The sequence below is a fragment of the Carcharhinus amblyrhynchos genome, chromosome 22 (genome assembly GCF_965287045.1).
Source record: "Carcharhinus amblyrhynchos chromosome 22, sCarAmb.v2.hapA, whole genome shotgun sequence".
NCBI classification, from domain to species: Eukaryota; Metazoa; Chordata; class Chondrichthyes; order Carcharhiniformes; family Carcharhinidae; genus Carcharhinus; species Carcharhinus amblyrhynchos.
Genome location: NC_137345.1, coordinates 3,128,624 through 3,147,762, shown reverse-complemented (window position 1 = coordinate 3,147,762; position 19,139 = coordinate 3,128,624). Strand labels below are relative to the sequence as shown.

The 19,139-nt window shown below is 45.4% G+C and overlaps 1 protein-coding gene across 3 annotated transcripts in view; it reads left to right on the top strand.

The window, feature by feature from the left end:
• Positions 1-19,139, top strand: part of tafa3b (TAFA chemokine like family member 3b) — a 78,411-nt gene that overhangs the window by 33,892 nt on the left and 25,380 nt on the right. For 2 of the 3 annotated variants that reach the window (XM_080209715.1, XM_080209717.1), the window contains exon 2: positions 18,396-18,511. In XM_080209715.1, the coding sequence (XP_080065841.1) occupies positions 18,396-18,511 (116 nt within the window). Of the gene's footprint in view, positions 1-13,922; positions 14,011-18,395; positions 18,512-19,139 lie in introns of all 3 variants that reach the window. The other variant, XM_080209716.1, reaches the window with a different exon arrangement.

Here is a 19,139-nt window from a genome sequence, read left to right as displayed (position 1 = left end):
AAGGGGCAAACCCCGAAAGCTAGTAGTGTTTACTATCAAATAAACCTGTTGGACTTTAACCTGGTGTTGTGAGACTTCTTACTGTGTCAAGGGGGCTTCAACAGGCTAAGTGAATGCACTGGAACATGGCAGATAGAATATAACGTAAATATGTGTGAAGATTTTCTCTGTTATAGAAAAACCAAGAAGGCAGAATATTTCTTCAATGGTGAGGGGTTGGGAAATGTGGGTGTCCAAAAGTGCCCTTGTTTGTGAGATGCTAAGAGTTAGCATGCAGGTGCAGCAAACAATTAGGAATACTAATATGTGTTGGCCTTTATCGCGAGGGCAATTGATTACAGGCAAGGTGTTTTGTTGCAGTTACATGGAGCTTTGGGGAGATTTCACCTGAGTGTTACGCACAGTTCTGGTCTCCTTATTTAAGGGGGAATGTGCTAGGAACAGAAGGAGTGCAACAGATGTTCACCAGATTAATCCCTGGGGTGACAGGATTGTTTTATGAGGAATGTTTGAGTCTGGGTCTGTATTCCCTACTGCTCGGAAGGATGAGAGTTGCCTCATTGAAACTTATAAAATTCTTACAGGGCGCGGGAGGGTGAATGTAGTCTCCCTGAGTTGACGAGTCTAAAAACAGGAGACATAATCTCAGGATGTTGGGTAGGCCATTTAAAATTGAGATGATGAGTAATTGCTTCACTCAGGGTTATAGAGTTATAGAGGAATACAGCATCCAGACCCTTCGGCCCAACAGGTCCATGCCGACCATGGTGCTCTCCCAGCTAATTCCAATTGTCTGTGTTTGGCCCATATCTAATCCTTTCCCATCCAAATACTTATCCAAATGCTTTTTAAATATTGCTATTGAATGTGCCTCAACCACTTTCTTTGCCAGCTCGTTCCATATAGGCACCTCCCTCTGTGTCCCTTCCAAATCTTTCCCCTCTCATGTTAAACCCATGCCTCTAGATTTCTATTCCCTTACCCTGGGATAAAGACTATGTGTGTTCATCCTATCTCTGCCCCTCATGATTTTATACCTCAATAAGGTCATCCCTCATTCTCCTACGTTCCAAAGAAAAAAGTCCTCGCCTGGCCAACTGCCCCCTATAACTCAGACCCACTAGTCCTGGAAACATCCTCGTAAATCTTCTTTGCACTCTTTACAGTTTACAATGTCTTTCCTATAACAGGAATTGTTCACAATACTCCGAGTATGGCCTCATATGACTTACAGACTATAACACCATGTCCCAACTCCTATACTCAATGCCCTGACTGATGAAAGCCAGTGTGCTAAATGCCTTCTTCACCATCCTGCCTACCTATGATGACACTTTCAATGAACTATGCATTTGTACTCCTGGGTTGCCCTGTTCCTCAACACACCCCAGGGCATTACCTTTCCCGGTATAAGTCCTACCCTGGTTTCACTTTCCAAAAGACAACGCCTCACCCTTATCTGTATTGAAATCCATTTACCAATCCTTGGCCGACTTCCCTAACTGGTCAAAGTCCCCCTGTAATTTTTGATAACCTTCACTATAAACAGTACCTCTTAATTTAGTATCATCCATAATCTTACTAACCACACCTTCCACATTCACATCCAAAGTATTTATATAAATAACAAACAACAAGGCTCCCACACCAACCCCTGAGGCACATCATTGGTCATGAGCCTCCAGTCCAAGAAACAACCTTCGACCATCACCCTTTGCTTCCGACCATCCTGCCAATTTTCAATCCAATTTATGAGCTGTCCCTGGATCCCATGTAACCTAACCTTTCAGGCTAGCCTACCATGTGAGACTGTCAAAGGCTTTGCTAAAGTCCATATAAACAACATTTGCTGTCCTACCCTCATCCATCTGCTTGGTTACCTCTTCAAAAAACTCTAAAAAATTTATCAGACATGACTTCCTACGCACAAAGCCCACACTGACTAAACCTAATCAGACCTTGCTTATCCAAAGGTTGGTAGATCCTGTTCCTCAGAACCCCCTCCAGTAACTTACCCACACTGATATTCGGCTCACTGGCCTGTAATTCCATGGCGTGTCTTTGCTACCTTCTTAAACAATCTGCTTGTTGCCCAAGACATCACCAGTTGTTTCCCTTATTTCTTCAGCACCCATGATGTTCTCTCAGTGAATACCAAGGAGAAATATTCATTAACAATCTCGCCCATCTCCTGTGGCTCCACACGTATACAGCCATGCTGATCTTTAAGAGGATCTATTCTCTCTCTAGCCACCCTTAATATAGATGTAGAACCTCTTGGGATTTTCTTTAACATTACCTGCCAGATCCATCTCAAACCCTCTTTTTGCACACCCCACCCCCCGATTTCCTTCTGAAGCGTACTCTTTCACTTTATAGTCATCGAGGAATTTTTGGACTTCTCTAGCCCAGAGGGTGTGGAAGCTCACTCATTCAGCATGTTCAAGGCAGAAATTGATAGATTTCTGGACATAGGGATAGGGATAGTGTGGGAACGTGGCACTGGGATGATTAGCCATGATCCCATTGAATGCTGGAGCAGGCTCAATGGGACAAATGGACTTCTCCTGTTCCAATGTTCCAACGTCTCCACCTGAGATCTTGCTGTCTGGCTGACTGTGAGAATGTAGTGAACAGCAAGAGATCCCTGAACAGGTTTCCTTGATATGGGCTAAACTCACCATAGAAAGTTGAGTCCTTTCAGTTGGAATACCTTTTTAATGAGACACTGGGCCCTATTTTACCATTTTGATTCTAAGTGCTGGGCGGACTTGAAACTTGGAGTGTTTCAGATCTGACTTTTAGACCCGTTCTCATACGCGCACTGCCTGCAAAAATGTCAGTGATTCCGAATCGTGCTGCACAAGCCTGTGGGTGGGGGGCACCCGAAATCCTGCAGCTCTGATCAGCGCCTCTCACTGCGCATGTGCAGAAAAAACAGAGAATGCCGCTCCCCTGCCACATCCCTCCCAGATTGGATAATGCCTCCCCCTGACCTTACAGACATTGCCTCACCCCCCACAACATTACTGACCCCCTTATCCCCCATCCTCCTGCCACCCGCCAATCCCCCCCCCCAGGCAGATCTCAGGCAGAGCGGGAGCGGAACCCCCCTTTCTCCCATTGGTCTCAGGTAGAGTAGCAGCTGACCCTTGAGTCCCCCCCCCAGCGATGTCAAACAGAGAGCCATCGGACATTTGGCACCTACCTCCTCACCAACTGGAGTGCCCAAAATGCACTTTTGTGGAGCTCGTCTGTTTCGCGCCAATCCTGGATGGGCAAAAGTGACGGTAAAGGGGGAAGTGCTGGTAAAATTGGGCATACAGCCAAGTAAGTCAATTTAAATGCATGCAAATGTACTTAAATGGCCATCGTACCCGTTTCGGGCGCAGTCCCAATCGTGGCCATTTTTGGGCCTTGGTGAAGGGGGAGACGGCGCTGTGTAGAGGGCGGATAGCGCTACTCACCTCACGCCCGACTTTACCAGGTTTTCACGCCCAAAAACAGGGGCAACTTGATGGGTAAAATTGGGCCCAGTAACTTTTCATTAATATCAGATAACTTCTCGGGAAACCAAAAATGAACTTGTAGAAGTGTGGCATTTAATTTAATTCTGGTCAGAGATTTCAAAAAAATGCTTGAATAAAGTTCGAATTAAATAATGATGATGGTTCGGATGTGGCAGTAGTGGACGTGGAAACTGTCATTAAACCTACGTGTTCCTGGGTGTTAAAATAGTCATCTGTGAAGGTCGTAATATTTAAGGTACAGGATGTTCCAGTGCTTGTTACATTGGGTCCTGCCTAATAACCAGGGAGGTCAGTCTCTGAGAAAGTCTCGATAGGTTTATGGGTCAGTGAGTAACTCTTCTTGAGGCACTTTGTTTCAGGTGGAGAGGAAAGAAGCTTGGTGCGGTTAAGGTGCTGCTGTTACCTCTGAGGAGCTGGGAAAAGGGCTCAGAGGGAACACTGGAAGTTGGAGAGGGCTCGGGGCAATTTAGCACAGCCAATGCACCTAACTTGCATATCTTTGGACTGTGGGAAGAAACTGGAGCACCCGGAGGAAACCCATGCAGACACAGGGAGAATGTGCAAACTCCACACAGACCAAAGCTGGGAATCAAGCCCAGGTCCCTAGCGCTTGAGGCAGCAATGCTAACCATTGTGCCACTGTGCTGCCCTGGTGGTGAATACAAGGCCATCTCCAACTCTGTGTTCTGGATTAAATCGGAGTTGCTTATTCAACAGGATGGTGTCAATAATAATAATAAAGTTGGGTGGACTTGTGATAGAGAAATGGTCTCAAATGCAATAAAGTCAATAAATGTCATTATTGTAAAATAATGTTTTTTTGTTGTAGAGAGAGGAAAGAAGCATCTTGGAGATGTGACCCTGTTTGTACTAGACATTAATCAGGTCATTGTGTTGCATGTTGATGGTATGTTTAACTATTAACCTCACTCTGCCGAGAAAATAGACATTTAAGGGTTAAAATCTGTAGGGAGCAGCAGCAGTGGCAGGAGGAAGATCTGCTGACTGGTTAGTAGGAGGTTAAAGACTGGATAATGTTTGCAGCTTCTAAACTCTGATTATTAATTAATGATTTTAATGATCATTACTGTGACTGAACTGAAAATTAGACACATTATGCAATTAAGGTTTTTTTGGCTTCTCTTAACATTCGACTCAGCTGACAAGTTAATTAGTGGAAAGTTCCAATATTAATCTTCCCATTCTCTCCGAAATGCTAAATTGCCATTCCATTCCCCGGCTCAGACATGGCTGGCTACCCTGTCAGGCTCTGTCTCAGATAAACATGCTGCGTAAGAGCGAGGAACCCGATGGATCGAGGGGAGGAGGGCTGAAAATCTCACAACCCTTCGCTGCAAAGTCTAGGGTTGGACTTTGTCCCGCTTCCCCCACACCCCCCCCCCACCCCCGCATCCCCCCCGCAGACCCCCAGGCAGAAGGCAGGGTGGCATGTCAAATATGACAGCCCGCCATCCTCCCACCTGCCATGTATCCTTCCCTATAATGGGTTGGTGAGATTGGTGAGAAAGTTGATACCCCATCCTTGTTGCAGGAGGGCTTCCGTTTTTGAGAATCCAGTTAGATAAAGAAAAAATGGAATTTGTATCTTTGAAGGTGCATTTATGTAACATCGCTTTAGTTGGGGTGGGACCTACATTCCTTACATGGGGGGAGGGTATAGTGAGAGGATGAGGGGATGTTGGAGTTGGGGTGGAGGGGTAGGGATTGTTGGGTGGGGGGATAGTGGGGAGGTGAGGGTTATTGGGGTGGGGGGTAGTGGTGGGGTGGGGAGTGTTGGTGTAGGGAGGTAGTGGGGGGGTTAGATGGGGGTGGGTGGGGTGTGGGGGTTATTGGGTTGGGGGGTATTGAGGGGGTGAGGGGCGAGAGGATGGTGGGTGGTGGGGGGTGCAGTTAGTGGAGGTTGGGGGTTGGGGTGGGGTTGGGGGAGTTAGGGTGGAAGTGGAGTGCGGGGTGGTGTGGTTGGAGTCGGGGGTAGGGGATGTTGGGGTGGGGGTGTAGTTGGGGTGGGGAGGTAGTAGAGGGTGGGGATTTGGGGTAAGGGTAGTGGGGGTGGGGATTAGTGGGGGTGTTGGGGCTGAGGGGTAGTGGAGAGGTGGGGGTAGTGGGGGGGTGGGGGGATTGGGGGTGTTGGGGTGAGGTGTAGTGGACAGGAGAGGGTAGAGGGGGACGGTGGGTTTGGGGTCAGAGGGGTAGTGGGGGGGGGGTGGATAGGAGCAGTACACTCCTCTCCCATCCTAGATTCATACAGCAGACAGGTTGGCCATTCGGCCCACTGGACTCGTTGATGGAGCCAGCCAATCAGCCTCATTCTCCTTGCTGCTCCAATGTTGATCCAATTCCCTTTGAAAGTTACAAATGAATCAGCTTCCTCGACACTTTCATTCCCCGTCAAAACACAATGACTCGTTGTGAAAAAATAAATCTCTTCCTCTCTCCTCAGCTTCTTTTGCCAATTACTTTACATTTTTGTCTCCTGGCGATCCTTTTGCCAGCTAGGAACTGTTTATCTTTGTCCACTCTACCAAAACCTAACGTAATTCTGAAAACCACTGTTCCATTTCCTCTTAATCTTCTCTACTCTAAACAGAACTAGCCCAGTTTTTTCAGCCGGACTCAGTCGGTAACACTCTTGCTTCAGACCTTCCTCCAACTTTCCAGTATCCATGCTGACTCTGTGTGTGGTGCTGCGGGAGTGCTACATTAGCAGAAGTACATATTTTGGATGAACTTTAAACTGAGTCTCCACCAGGTGGCTCTGGTGAATGTAAAAGGGTAAGACCATAAGACATAGGAGCAGAATGAGGCCACTCGGCCCATTGACTCTGCTCCGCCATTCAATCATGGCTGATATTTTTCTCATCCCTATTCTCCTGCCTTTTTCCCATAACCCCTCATCCCCTCATTAATCAAGAACCTATCTATCTCAGATCTCATTTAAAGATAGACGCCCTGGACAACATTGACCCAGCAGCTAGCAGCAGAACTGTATTTCCCGTTAACTGTGCATCAGTGGATAGTGCCCTCAATCGGAGTTAGCGGGCTGTGAGTTCAGGTCCCACTCCAGGATATGAGAACAAAAATAAAAGTGACACTCCAGAGCAGTACTGAGGGCACTGATATCCATCCACTCACAGATTTCCCCCTTTCCCTGCTCTGTGTTTAAACCTCTCCGACTCTATTCACGTCTGCTGCAGTTATTATTTCAGGACAGGTAATTTCATTTTGATTTCTCATCTCAGATGCCTATGTAAAGTTTCAGGATGGTGTGAGATGACGGGGGAATTTGGCCTTTCGTGCTTCCTGGGAGTGGGGGGTGAAGGATGGGCGGGGGGAGGTGGGGAGAGGGGGGTGTTTAGTGCCTGTTTTCCTCAGCCCACTTTGTGGAATGCGAACCTGCTCCGACAAAGAGTTATCGATCTGGAACATTAACTCTTTTTCCTTCTCCACAGATGCTGCCAAATCCACTCAGTATTTCTATTTCTAACTGAAGTAACTAATGATTTACTCACACAATGACTCATAGTTTAACCTAAACTAATTGGACTAATTACAAGTAAAAGCAATGCTAGCAGGTTCCTCGTCAACTTGCGTAGATCTTGCCTCTGTTTCAGTCAGTGTATGTAAAATCTAAGTGCACCGTTGCCACTGACAACTGTACATTTGCAACAACATAGCTGCTAATCCTGTTTCTGATGCATTAGCTGGAATTATATCAACTTCTCAGAAGTGGGTCTTTAATCGTTGCTTCCTGTTTATGATTTCATTATCTATTTTTATTTTTAGGAGGCGATGTTTTTGTTTGTGAAAGTTCTGGTCTGATTTCCCAACATACTTGAGTGTGCCTCTGTAGTGTTAATCTCTCTCCATGCCAGGACTGAGGGAGTGCTGCACTGCAGGAGGTGCTGCCTTTCAAATGAAAGGCTAATCCGGGATTCCGTCTATTATTTCAGGTGGGCGTGAAGGATCACTAACTGAAATAAATATCGTAGGATTTCTCCCTGGTGTGCTGGTCAATAACGATTTATCAGCTAACGCCATTCATGACATGATGTGGAGATGCCAGTGTTGGACTGGGGTGGCCACAGTCAGAAGTCTCTCAACACCAGGTTAAAGTCCAACAGGTTTATTTGGAATCACGAGCTTTTGGAGCACTGCTCCTTCATCAGGTAACTCCTTCATCAGGCGCTCCGAAAGCTCATGATTCCAAATAAACCTGTTGGACTTTAACCTGGTGTTGTGAGACACCTTACGGCCCTCACCACTAAAAACAGAATATTTATCTCATAAGAATGTAACAAACTAGGATGAGAGGTAAATCATACCACAATCTATCAAACCTGCTCTGCCATTCAAGATAATTTTTAACAACTTATTCTTTCATGGAATGTTGACAATGCCAATGTTGCCCATCCAAATTCTCCAAGAACTGGGTGGCTTGCTTGGCCATTTCAGAGGACAGTTAGAACATAGAACATTACAGCGCAGTACAGGCCCTTCGGCCCTATGAGTGAGTTAAGAGTGAGTCACATTGCTCTGGAGTAACATGTAGGCAGGTAAAGATGGCAGATTTCCTTCCCTAAAGGACATTAATGAACCAGATGGGTTTTAAGGTCACTGTTACTGAGTCTAATTTCTAATTCCAGATCTTATTAGTTGAATTTTAAATTCTTCCAGCTTCCATGGTGGAATTTGTAACCAGGTCCCCAGAACATTAGCCTGTGATTTTTAGAGTTACTAGCCCAATGATCTTACCATTGTGTGACTATCTCTCCTGCACAGTTAAACATCTGCTACAACTGCCTTCTCTCCAAATCACTTCATTCCTTAATTGAATAATAATCCATCTCACCCAGTCTAAAATCTCTTTGATGATGGAACGTCCTCCTGGATGAGGAATTTTCTCGATTCATGGCTTTTTGACCGTAAACTTCTCCTTCCATCTCTTTATTTCAGCCCTAAATGATCAATGCCTCATTCTAGGGCTGTGCTCCCTTGTTCTACATTCCCCATCCAAGGGGAACAATCTCTGTGTCCACCCTGTCAAACCCCTTCATTATACTGTGATCACCTCTCATGCCTCTCAACTTCAGAGAGTGTAGGCCCACTCAACTTCCCACCATAACACAACATTCTTTTATGGAACCAATGGAGTAAACCTCTGCTGTACTCTCTCCAGTGCCAGTATATTCTTGGCACAGCACGGTGGCACAATGGTTAGCACTGCTGCCTCACAGTTTCATGGACCTGGCTTTGATTCCTGACTTGCATCACTGTCTGTGTAGAGTTTACACGTTCTCTGCGTGTCTGTGTTTCCTCCGAGTGCTCCGGTTTCCTCCTACAGTCCAAATTTGAGGGTTTGGCTGATTGACCATGCTAAATTGCCCATAGTGTCCCAGGATGTGTAGGTTAGAGGGATTAGCGGGGTTAATGTGTGGGGTTATGGGAATAGGGCCTGGGGTGGGATTGTTGTCAGTGCAGACTTATTGGGCTAAATGGCCTTCTTCTGCACTGTAGGGCTTCTATGTTTATGGAGACCAAAACTGCAGGTTGCTCTCAGTTGTAGCACCTCATTTTTTCTGTGGGAGCTTGCTGTGTTTCCCACCTCAGAGCCATGACTGCACTTCAGTGTAGCATTTGATTGGCTGTAAAATGGTTTAGGATGTCTTGAGATGGTGACAGACAATGTAAATATTTCATTTCTTCCCAACAAGATCTAAGCTCCGTCACTGAGACTTTCTATTCTCCCACTTAATGCCTCCACTAATGATATTATCAGTAGGTATGGATATAGTCGCTCCAAGTACACTGTTATAATAAAAGCAAAAAGTGCTGGAAATTCTCAGCAGTTCTGGCATTTCTGTGGATAGAGAAACAGAGTGAACATTTCTGGTCACTGATTGTTCGCTAGAACGAGAAACTTGTTTTATTCAAATTTTCTTTATTAGTGTCATAAGTAAGCTTACATCAGCACTGCACAAAGTGATTGTGAAAATCCCCTAGTTGCCACATTCTGTTCAGGTGCTCTGGGGGAGAATTTAGCATGGCCAACGCATCCAACCAGCACATCTTTCAGACTGTGAGAGGAAACCAGAGCACCCAGAGAAACCGATGTAGGCACGGGGAGAACCTGCAAACTCCACACAGACAGTCACCCAAGCCAGGAATTGAACCCAAGTCCCTGGCGCTGTGAGGCAGCAGTGCTAACCACTGTGCCACCGTGCCATCTGTGTTTTGTTGGATGGTTGGGTCCTAGGCAGGGCTTTTGGGCATTGTCTATTCTTCCAAAGTATTCTTGGTCTACATGTGACTCCAGACCCACAGCAATATGACTCACTCTTAACTGTCCTCTGAAATGGACAAACAAGCCACTCAATTCTAGGGCAGTTTCCTAAAACCATTATTCTTTATTTACAGCAAGTATTTGCATACTTAGGCCCCCACACAACGTAGGAGATTCTCCTCTTTCCCATTCTCTCTTCTCAGCCATGTGACCTGGTATTGTTATTACATCAGCATCATGTATCCTTCTGGTTGGATTTGATTTATTATTGTCCCATGTATGAACATAATAGTGAAAGGTATTGTTTCTTACGTGCTATACAGACAAAGCATACCCTTCATAGAGAAGGAAGCAAGAGAGTGCAGAATGTGGTGTTACAGTCATAGCTAGGGTGTAAAGAAAGATCAACTTAATGCAAGGTAAGTCCATTCAAAAGTCTAATAGCTCCAGGGAAGAAGCTGTTCTTGAGTCGGTTGGCGCATGACCTCAGCCTTTTGTATCTTTTTCCCGACGGAAGAAGGTGGAAGAGAGAATGTCCGGGGTGTGTGGGGTCCTTAATTATGCTGGCTGCTTTGCCGAGGCAGCGGGAAGTGTAGACAGAGTCTGTGGATGGGAGGCTGATTAACCCTTTATTCTACAAAGCTCTCCCTGCTGGTGGAAGGGTCCAGAATCAGAGGACATAGATTTAAAGCGATTGGCTAAACCAAAAGCGACATCAAAATGGGAAGTTGTTTCATGTTGCGAGTGGCTGGAACCTGGGATGTGCTGCCAGAGAGAGTGATGGAGACAGATTTCAACTGCAGCTTTCAAAAGATAATTTGGTCATTGGCTGAAGAGAAGCAGATTGTGGGGCTGCAGGGAAAGGTAACGGAATGTGAGTAGGAGAGCTAGGGTGGAAATGGTGGGCTGTATGGCCTCCTTCTGTGTTGTAACCACCCTATGATTCTGATTCTTGTTTGAGCACAGCACAATCTATAATAACACCCTTCACTATCTCAACTCAATGATTGTGGTCTGATATGATTCGGATGGATCTCGATCCAGCAATGCTTTGATTTTGAAATTCTCATCCTGCTTTCAAATCCCTCGGTGGTCTCACCGCTCCCTATTTCTGTAATCTCTCCTAGTCACCAAATCCTCTGAAATCTCTACCTTCCGGCAATTCTGGCCTTTTGCGCATCCTGGTATTAATTGTTCCAGACTTGGCAGCTGGGCCTTCGACTGCCTGGAATCTAAACTCTGGAATTCCCTCCCTAAATCTCTCCACCTCTCTCTCCAACTTTAAGATGCCTCTTAAATCCTACCACCTTGATCAAGCTTTTGGGTCACCTGTCCTATTACCTGCTTATGTGAAGTGGTGCCAAATTCTGATTGCTAATGCTCCCGTGATGTGCCGAGGGATGTTTTACTATCTTTCAGGTGCTGGATGAATGCAAGTTGTTGTTGGGTGAGTGGTGGGCACTGCCAGGTTGCCAGGGTGCCAGTGCCAGGGTGCCAGGCTGGCACTGTCAGTGTGCTGGGTGGCACAGCCCAAGATGCACCCTTCTGCCCCCTACCTCGCCGGGGGGGGCTTCAATGGCCTCTGGTCCTACTGGTGAGGCCATCACAACAGGTCCCCTTCCCGGGCGTGAGGCTGATCTTGCCAGAAATCCAGGCCTGGTAAGATCACAAGAGGCAATAATTGGGGTGTCTCTCTCTCAACCTTACCAGCTCACCCCACCCATCAAGTTGTGGGATGAAGACAAGATCACCCCCAAATAATCTGTAAGACATCTAGACAAGAAACGAGGCAAGCAAATGGTATGTTAGCCTTTCTTGCAAGGAGATTGGAGAATGGGAGTAAGGGAGTGTTGTTGCAATTATATAGATCTTTGGTGAAACCACACTTAGAATAACTTCCATAGTTCAAGTTTCATTTAATATTTAAATGAAATTGATATTTGTCTTAGAAGCGAGATAACAAGTGTTGACCGGATTCATTCCTAGGACAAGAGGGCTGTCCCACAGGAGAGATCAAGCAGAAGGCGATATATGTTCTGGAGTTTAGAAAAATAGAGATGATCTCTTGAAATATGTTAATTTCTTAGAATGATAAAGTAATTGCTGATAGGTTATAGAGTCATAGAGGTTTACATCATGGAAACAGGCCCTTCAGCCCAACTTGTCAATGCTGCCTAGTTTTTGCCCAATTGCCCACATTTGGTCCAGATCCCTCTCGACCCATCTTACCCATGTAACTGTCTGAATGGTTGTTTCCCTTGACTGGAGAGTCTAAAACTAGGGGTAAGACTTTCAGGATAAGGGGTCAGCCAATCAGCACTGATATGAAGAGAAATTTGTTCATTCAGAGGGTTGAGGATCTTTGGGATTCTCGATCTCACAGAGCTATGGGGTGCTCAGTTGCTGAACCTATTCAAGACTGAGATTGATAGATTTTTGGATTCTGTGGGAATAGTGTAGGACACTAAGCTTCACAGTGATATGGTGGTTAGCACTGCTGCCTCACAGCGCCAGGGACCCGGGTTTGATTTCCGGCTTGCGTGTCTGTCTGTGTGGAGTTTGCACGTTCTCCCTGTGTCTGCATGGGTTTCCTTTGGGTGCTCCGGTTTCCCCCCAAAGTCCAAAAGATGTGCTGGTTAAGTGGATTGGCCAGGCTAAATTGCCCCTTAGTATACCTGAATGGGCACCGGAGTGTGGCGACTAGGGGATCTTCACAGTAACTTCATTACAGTGTTAATGTAAACCTACTTGTGACTAATAAATAAATGTTAAACTTTAGTCCAGGTTGAAGACCAACCATATTCTTATTGAATGATGGAGCATGTTTGAAAGACCACTTGGCCTATTCATGTTCATCCATTGACTCTGTCTACATTTCCCACTGCCTCAGTAAAGCAGCCAATTTAATCAAGAACCCCACGTACCCTGGACATTCTCTCTTCCACCTTCTTCTGTCGGGAAAAAGATACACAAGTCTGAGACCACATGCCAACTTGACTCAAGAGTAGCTTCTTCCCTGCTACGTCAGACTTCTGAATGGATCCATCTCACGTTAAGTTGATCTTTCTCTACACTCTATCCATGACTGTAACACTACATTCTGCCCTCTCTCCTTACCTTCTCTATGAACAGTATGATTTGTACAGCACGCAGGAAACAATACTTTTCACTGTATACTAATACATGTGATGTTAATAAATCAAATCAATTATCAAATTATTATCACAGTGACTACACTCTGAGTGTGTACAGGTTTCAGACAATCTGAGTATTAGAATGTAATTGGTGACAACTTTGATTGGACGTAATGTGACCAATGGGAAAAGACATATGGGTCAACTGACCGAGTAGAACATGGAACCAATTACAGAGGGATGTAATAGTCAGCTGACCAGCTGATTCACTATAAATAAGGAACTACGCAGAATTATGGGGAGCTTGGAGTGGCCATGGGTGAGGCCTCAAGTTTGGAGTAATGATGGTCCTTTATTAAACCGTTTATTTGATTTATAAGTTGCAGTAAGTTTTGAAGAGTTCCTTCTGAAGAAACTCTGAGATTGCGCTGAACATTGTGTAATTTTATAGCACATTTATTGAATTCAATTTAACATCTTTAAAATTTATTTATTAGTCACAAGTAAGGCTTACATTAACTCTGCAATGAAGTTACTATGAAATTCCCCTAGTCGCCACAGCCCAACGCCTGTCTGGGCCTATGCACCTAACCGGCACATGTTACAGAATGTGGGAGGAAACCGGAGCACTCGGAGGAAACCCATGCAGACACGGGGAGAATGTGCAGACTCCAAATAGACAGTGACCCAAGCCAGGAATCGAACCCAGGTCCCTAGTGCTATGAAGCAACAGTGCTAATCACTGTGCTATCCTTGTCCTGGTGGGAATTGAACCCATGACTTCTTGGTTCCGAGTGCCGCACTGTAATTATGAGTATCCCATACTCTACATTCAATTTGGGCTGCACCACAGACAATTTCCCCTTCGTTTTTATGCAGCTGCTGTTATAGGTTTAATGCGTATCGCAGGGCATGGGTTCCCTGTAGATCATCCCTAATTGAATTGCTTCTTTCCAGATGCATCCATATATTTGGCTCCGCTTCAGGAGAACATTGAGCTTCGACTGGCTAATGCACACTCCATAAGATTGCAGCTGCTAACAAGGTACAGCGCTCTGTCGCTCCTTTCCACCTAGCCCACTGCACATTTAGTTAATCTCATGTCGAAGCCTGCCGCTGGTTGCAGCTTTTCTATAACGCATGAAGCCAATACAAATGATTTGAAAACCAGAGCATAAGCTGCAGTGTTTCCCAACAACTATATTTGCCCCCTTCTAACAGATACCATCCATCACTGCTCCTGACAAGACTGAATTTGGTGAAATGAGTCAAAACTCTGACAGCTCCTCAAAGAAAGATTGACAGGATTAAGAGGACACTGAATTGGTGTTGAGACAGGCTGTGATCTGTCAGGATGCACTGTAGCAGCACTGTCCCAGGGATTCTTGCTGGGACTTAGGATTTTAGTGAGGCAGGAGGAATCCTGAGTTTGTAACACACTATGACTTAAAACCATAAGACATAGGAGCAGAATTAGGCCACTCGGCCCATCGAGTGCATTGTTGGTTGTGGAATGCATTGCTGGTTACAATATATAATGTTGGGTACGACATGCAATGCCTTTTAAACATTTCTGGCTGTCATATGCATGCTTAACTGTGGCCTGCATTGTTGCTTCTGGCATGCATTGATATTTGCAACTTGCATTGTCAGGGAGGATACGTTTGCAACATTGGCAGTGACATGCATTGCTGGGTGTGGCATGCATTGTTGGCGCAACAGAGGCCATTCCATTTGTTCTAAGGGTAGGTTCAGCAACTTGTGTCTTTCTACACGGGGCAGGGTTTTCCAGTTGTTCCTGCTGGTGAGATTTTCCAATCCCGCCTGCTGATGGTGACCCCCTGCCGCGGAAACCCCGTTGACAGCAGTGGGACCGGAACGATCCCATCACTAGCCAATGGTAGGGTGCCTCCATAGCTGCTAACCACACCGCAGGGAGGAGGGCTGGATGATCCCACCCAGTACCTTCAGGGAGTTTTAATTGAAGTATTTAAAATGCTGAATAGGGTTATGGGGAGCAGGCGGGTAAATGGAACTGAAACACTATCAGATCAGCCATGATCTTATCGAATGGTGGGGCAGGCTCGAGGGGCTACATGGCCTACTCCTGCTCCTATTTCTTATGTTCTTGTGTTGTCTGTGCCTGTACAGTGAGACTACAGGAGTTGGACATGTTAAGAAGGTGAATGGTCATCTATATAAAGTACATAAGTCTAGGACTATGATAAATATCAGGAAGGTTTTCTTGAATATTGTTAAGATTTGGAACAAGTTATCTGTTCCCGTGTTTCGCCGCTTAACCAATGAAAAAGGGTTGGGTTAGTTCATTGCTGTGAATAATATCACTCAGTACAAAAGATATCTCATGGTCACTATGATTTCCTGGAACTCAGTTTAATCACCTTCAGGGTACGAGGGGAACTGGCCGTGAATAACAAATCTGTGAATAATATCGCTCAGTGCAAAAGGTGGGTCATTTCTGAGTTAGTACCTCACGGTCACTGTGAATTCCTGGAACTCAGTTTAATGACCTACAGGGTACGTGGGTTATGAGCACAATTCTTTGTCCATCCAAGTGAATTACATGACTACATGGTGAAAGTTACTCTGGGTATCATGATGTTGAGTTCAGTTTGTGACAGTTTGGGACAGGCTTGCTGAATCAATGTATGTCTGCAACATACATTGTTGTGGATCGAATGCCATGTTATATGTATCATGGCTTCTAGGTTGTGATATGCATTGTTGGTGGCACACATGTTATTCCTAGCTGTGCCATGCATAATTGGGTGGGATATGCATTGTTGGCAGCACATTGTTGACCATGGCATGCATTGTTAGTTGTATCGTGCACTGTTGGCTGCGAAAATAAGCTGAGTGTGGCATGCCTTGTTGGGCATGAGGGATACTGTTGGGCATAATCTCTGAAAGCAGAAGGGCATGTTAATAGGGTGTTGAAAAAGGCATATGGGACTCTTGCCATTATCAATCAATACATTACAAAAGCAGGGAAGTCATATTGGAATTGTATCGAACTTTGGTGAGGCCACAGTTAGAGTACTGTGTGCAGTTCTGGTCTCCACATGATTGGAAGGGTGTGATTGCACTGCAGGGCACTGTGGGAGGGTTGGGGGAGGGGTGTGAGGGAGGAAGGAGGAGGGGTGTGCAGAGGAGATTTATCAGGATGTTGCCTGGGATGCAACATTTAAGTTATGGAGGCTTGGGTTGTTTTCATTGGAGCAGAGAAGATTGAAAGGTGACCTGACTGAGGTGTACCAGATTATGAGAGACATGGACAGAGCGGAGAAGGGGCAGCTGTTCCCCTTAGTTGAAGGGTCAATCACAAGGGGACATAGGTTCAAGGTGAGAGGCAAGAGGTTTAGGGGGCATTTGAGGAAAAACCTTTTTACCCAGAGGGTGGTGACGGTCTGGAATGCCTGAGAGGGTGGCAGAGGCGGGATGCCTCACATCCTTTAAAAAGTATCTGGATGAGTATTTGGCACACCATAATATTCAGGGCTATGGGCCAAGTGCTGGCAGTTGGGATGAGGGGGGAGGTTTGGGTGTTTCTAATGTGTTGGTGCAGACTCAATGGGACGAAGGGCCTCTTCTTCACTCTATGATTCTCTGATTCTATGATAAAAGGGATGGTTGGGTGTGGCATCCATATTAGATATGACATCAATTATTGGCTTTGAGGAACATCATTTGGTGTGACATGCATTATTGGATATGGCATGCATTGTTGGATATGGCGTGCATTATTGGATATGGCATGCATTGTTGGATATGGCATGCATTGTTGGCTCTAACCTCACCAGGATATCCTTCTATTCCTTTCCCCTTACATCCTTATACAGAGTCCTCCTATATCTGTGTTGTTCACCTCACCCAATCCCTGCAGGAGCACGTTCTTATGACAGGCCGGGTTAGAATTATTCCCCTGAATTCTTTGCTAGATCTGTTAGTGAATATCTTATATTTCTGGTGCCTAATTTTTGACTCTCCTATGAATAAAAGCAAAGACTGGGACTTTTTGTCCTCACCACGGCGAATTCCATTCTGGTGGATGCTGTGAGCCAGCCAAAAGCCCATTGCCTTCGCCGGGACTGTAGGATCTCGCTGGTGGTCGGGGCTGGAAAATATTGGCTATCATCTCTTCATCTACCCTAGCAATCCCCTTCATAATTTTAAATACCTCTACCAGCGCCTTCACCCCCTGTTCTCCAGCCTGCCCTTTTCTAGGGGAAGGAGTCCCAGAATGTTCAGCCTTTCCTGATAGTTACAGTCTCTCTGTTCTGATTACACCCTCATTTTGGTGCCTTTATATCCTTTGTGTAACATGGAGATTAGAATTGTTCACTTTTCTCTAACATGGAACATAATGGCAGCACATCCCAGGGGTACTGGCCAAGAGCAGAGTTGCTGCTTCCTGTCCATCCTGTCCCTGGTCCAACACATGAAGTGCATCATTAATAAAGGAAACACAAAGTGTCACTCCAAATCCTGTCACTCCAAACCCCATCACATCAGGTTCCATTACATCACTTGTAAATGGTGCATCCTCTTCATAATTTAATTTCCTTTTTGTAAATCGATTGACAATCCACGGGGAAATGTCAAAATTTCAGAATTATTGAACCATGCTGGTTGTTGACAAAACAAAAATGGAAATAGATAAAAGATAATGACCTCTGCGTTTTAAAGAGTTGGAACGGTGGAACAATTCTTCAAGAAGTCTTCAGAGTTCGGCATCAGTAAATGAAAGTTTATAAAGTTCTGTTTTTTTCCCAACTGTTGAAGGTTGAGCCGTGTAGATCGGAAGTTGGAACCTTGGTTTATGCCTGGTTAGCTGCTCGGAGAGAGTATGCTGGCCTTTGATGCTGGGATCAACCTCAGCACTCCTGAGTAAAGCATTGAAACATCACCTTCAGATCCTGCAAACCCTTGGTGGAATGGTTGTTGCATTTGGGTGTAAGACTGGTTTAGCATTTCCACTGCAGAAACTCACCAATGCGCCCCTCCCCCCCAATCTGTGGCCTCCACCACCTCTGAGCTCCCTCTCCAAGTCACACACCAGCCTGACTTGGACATACATTGACTATTCCTTCGTTGTTGTTTCTTTAACCTCCTGGACCTCCCTCCCTGACCCCAGCGCTTCAAGGAAGCGGCTCATCACATTCCCAAGGGAGCAACTAAGGGATGAGCAAGAAATGCTCGCGGTGACACCCATAATCCCAACCGATTATTTTTCTGTACCTCCCTATTGTTGGCTATTATCCCAGAATTCACCCCTGTTTCCCACTTGGATGAGGCACAGGAAGATCCCAGGTGCCCTGGAAACATACTCCAGTAAGTGTGAGTGCCTTCGGGAGAGAAAGAGTAATTATTTTATTTAATTTCATCTCTATTTTTGTGAATTGCTTACAGGATGAGTGGGAACTACTTACAAAACGTTGGCAAGTGGATAATCCTGCTCAGTGTGTGCCTGATAACAATCTGGGGAAGAGTGACTCTGGCTTCAACCCACCATCGAAGCCACTCAGGTACGTAGATATATATATATCATCCGTGTATTTTAAATCTGTACCTTCTGTTGTTCTGGGCATGAGATAGCCACATTTCAGAAGACTTCAGTTGTACACAGCATCTGTATCTAGAACACAACTTTCAGTTCTTGACACTGCCGCTCAGGAATAATGCAAAGAAATTCACCAAATTGAGCCAAAGGGTTAAATTATGAGGATAGAAACATAGAAACAGGAAACAGGAGGAGGCCATTTGGCCCTTCCAGCCTGCCCTGCCATTCATTTTGATCATGGCTGATCATCAAATTCAATATCCTGATCTCTCCTGCCTCCCATGTCCCTTGATCCTTTTAGCCCCAAGAGCTATATCTAATTTCTTCTTGGAATCACACAAGGTTTTGGCTACTTTCTGTGGCAGTGAATTCCACACATTCACCACTCCCTGGGTGAAGAAATTTCTCCTCACCTCAGTTCTAAAAGGTTTATCCTTACCCTCAAACTATGGCCCCTAGTTCTGGACTATTCCACCATCAGGAACATTTTGGATCTATCCTTTCTAATCCCGTTAGTTTCTTTGAGATCCCCTCTCCAATGAATAGAATCCTAACTGACCTATTCTCTCCTCATGTGGCAGTCCTGCCACCCC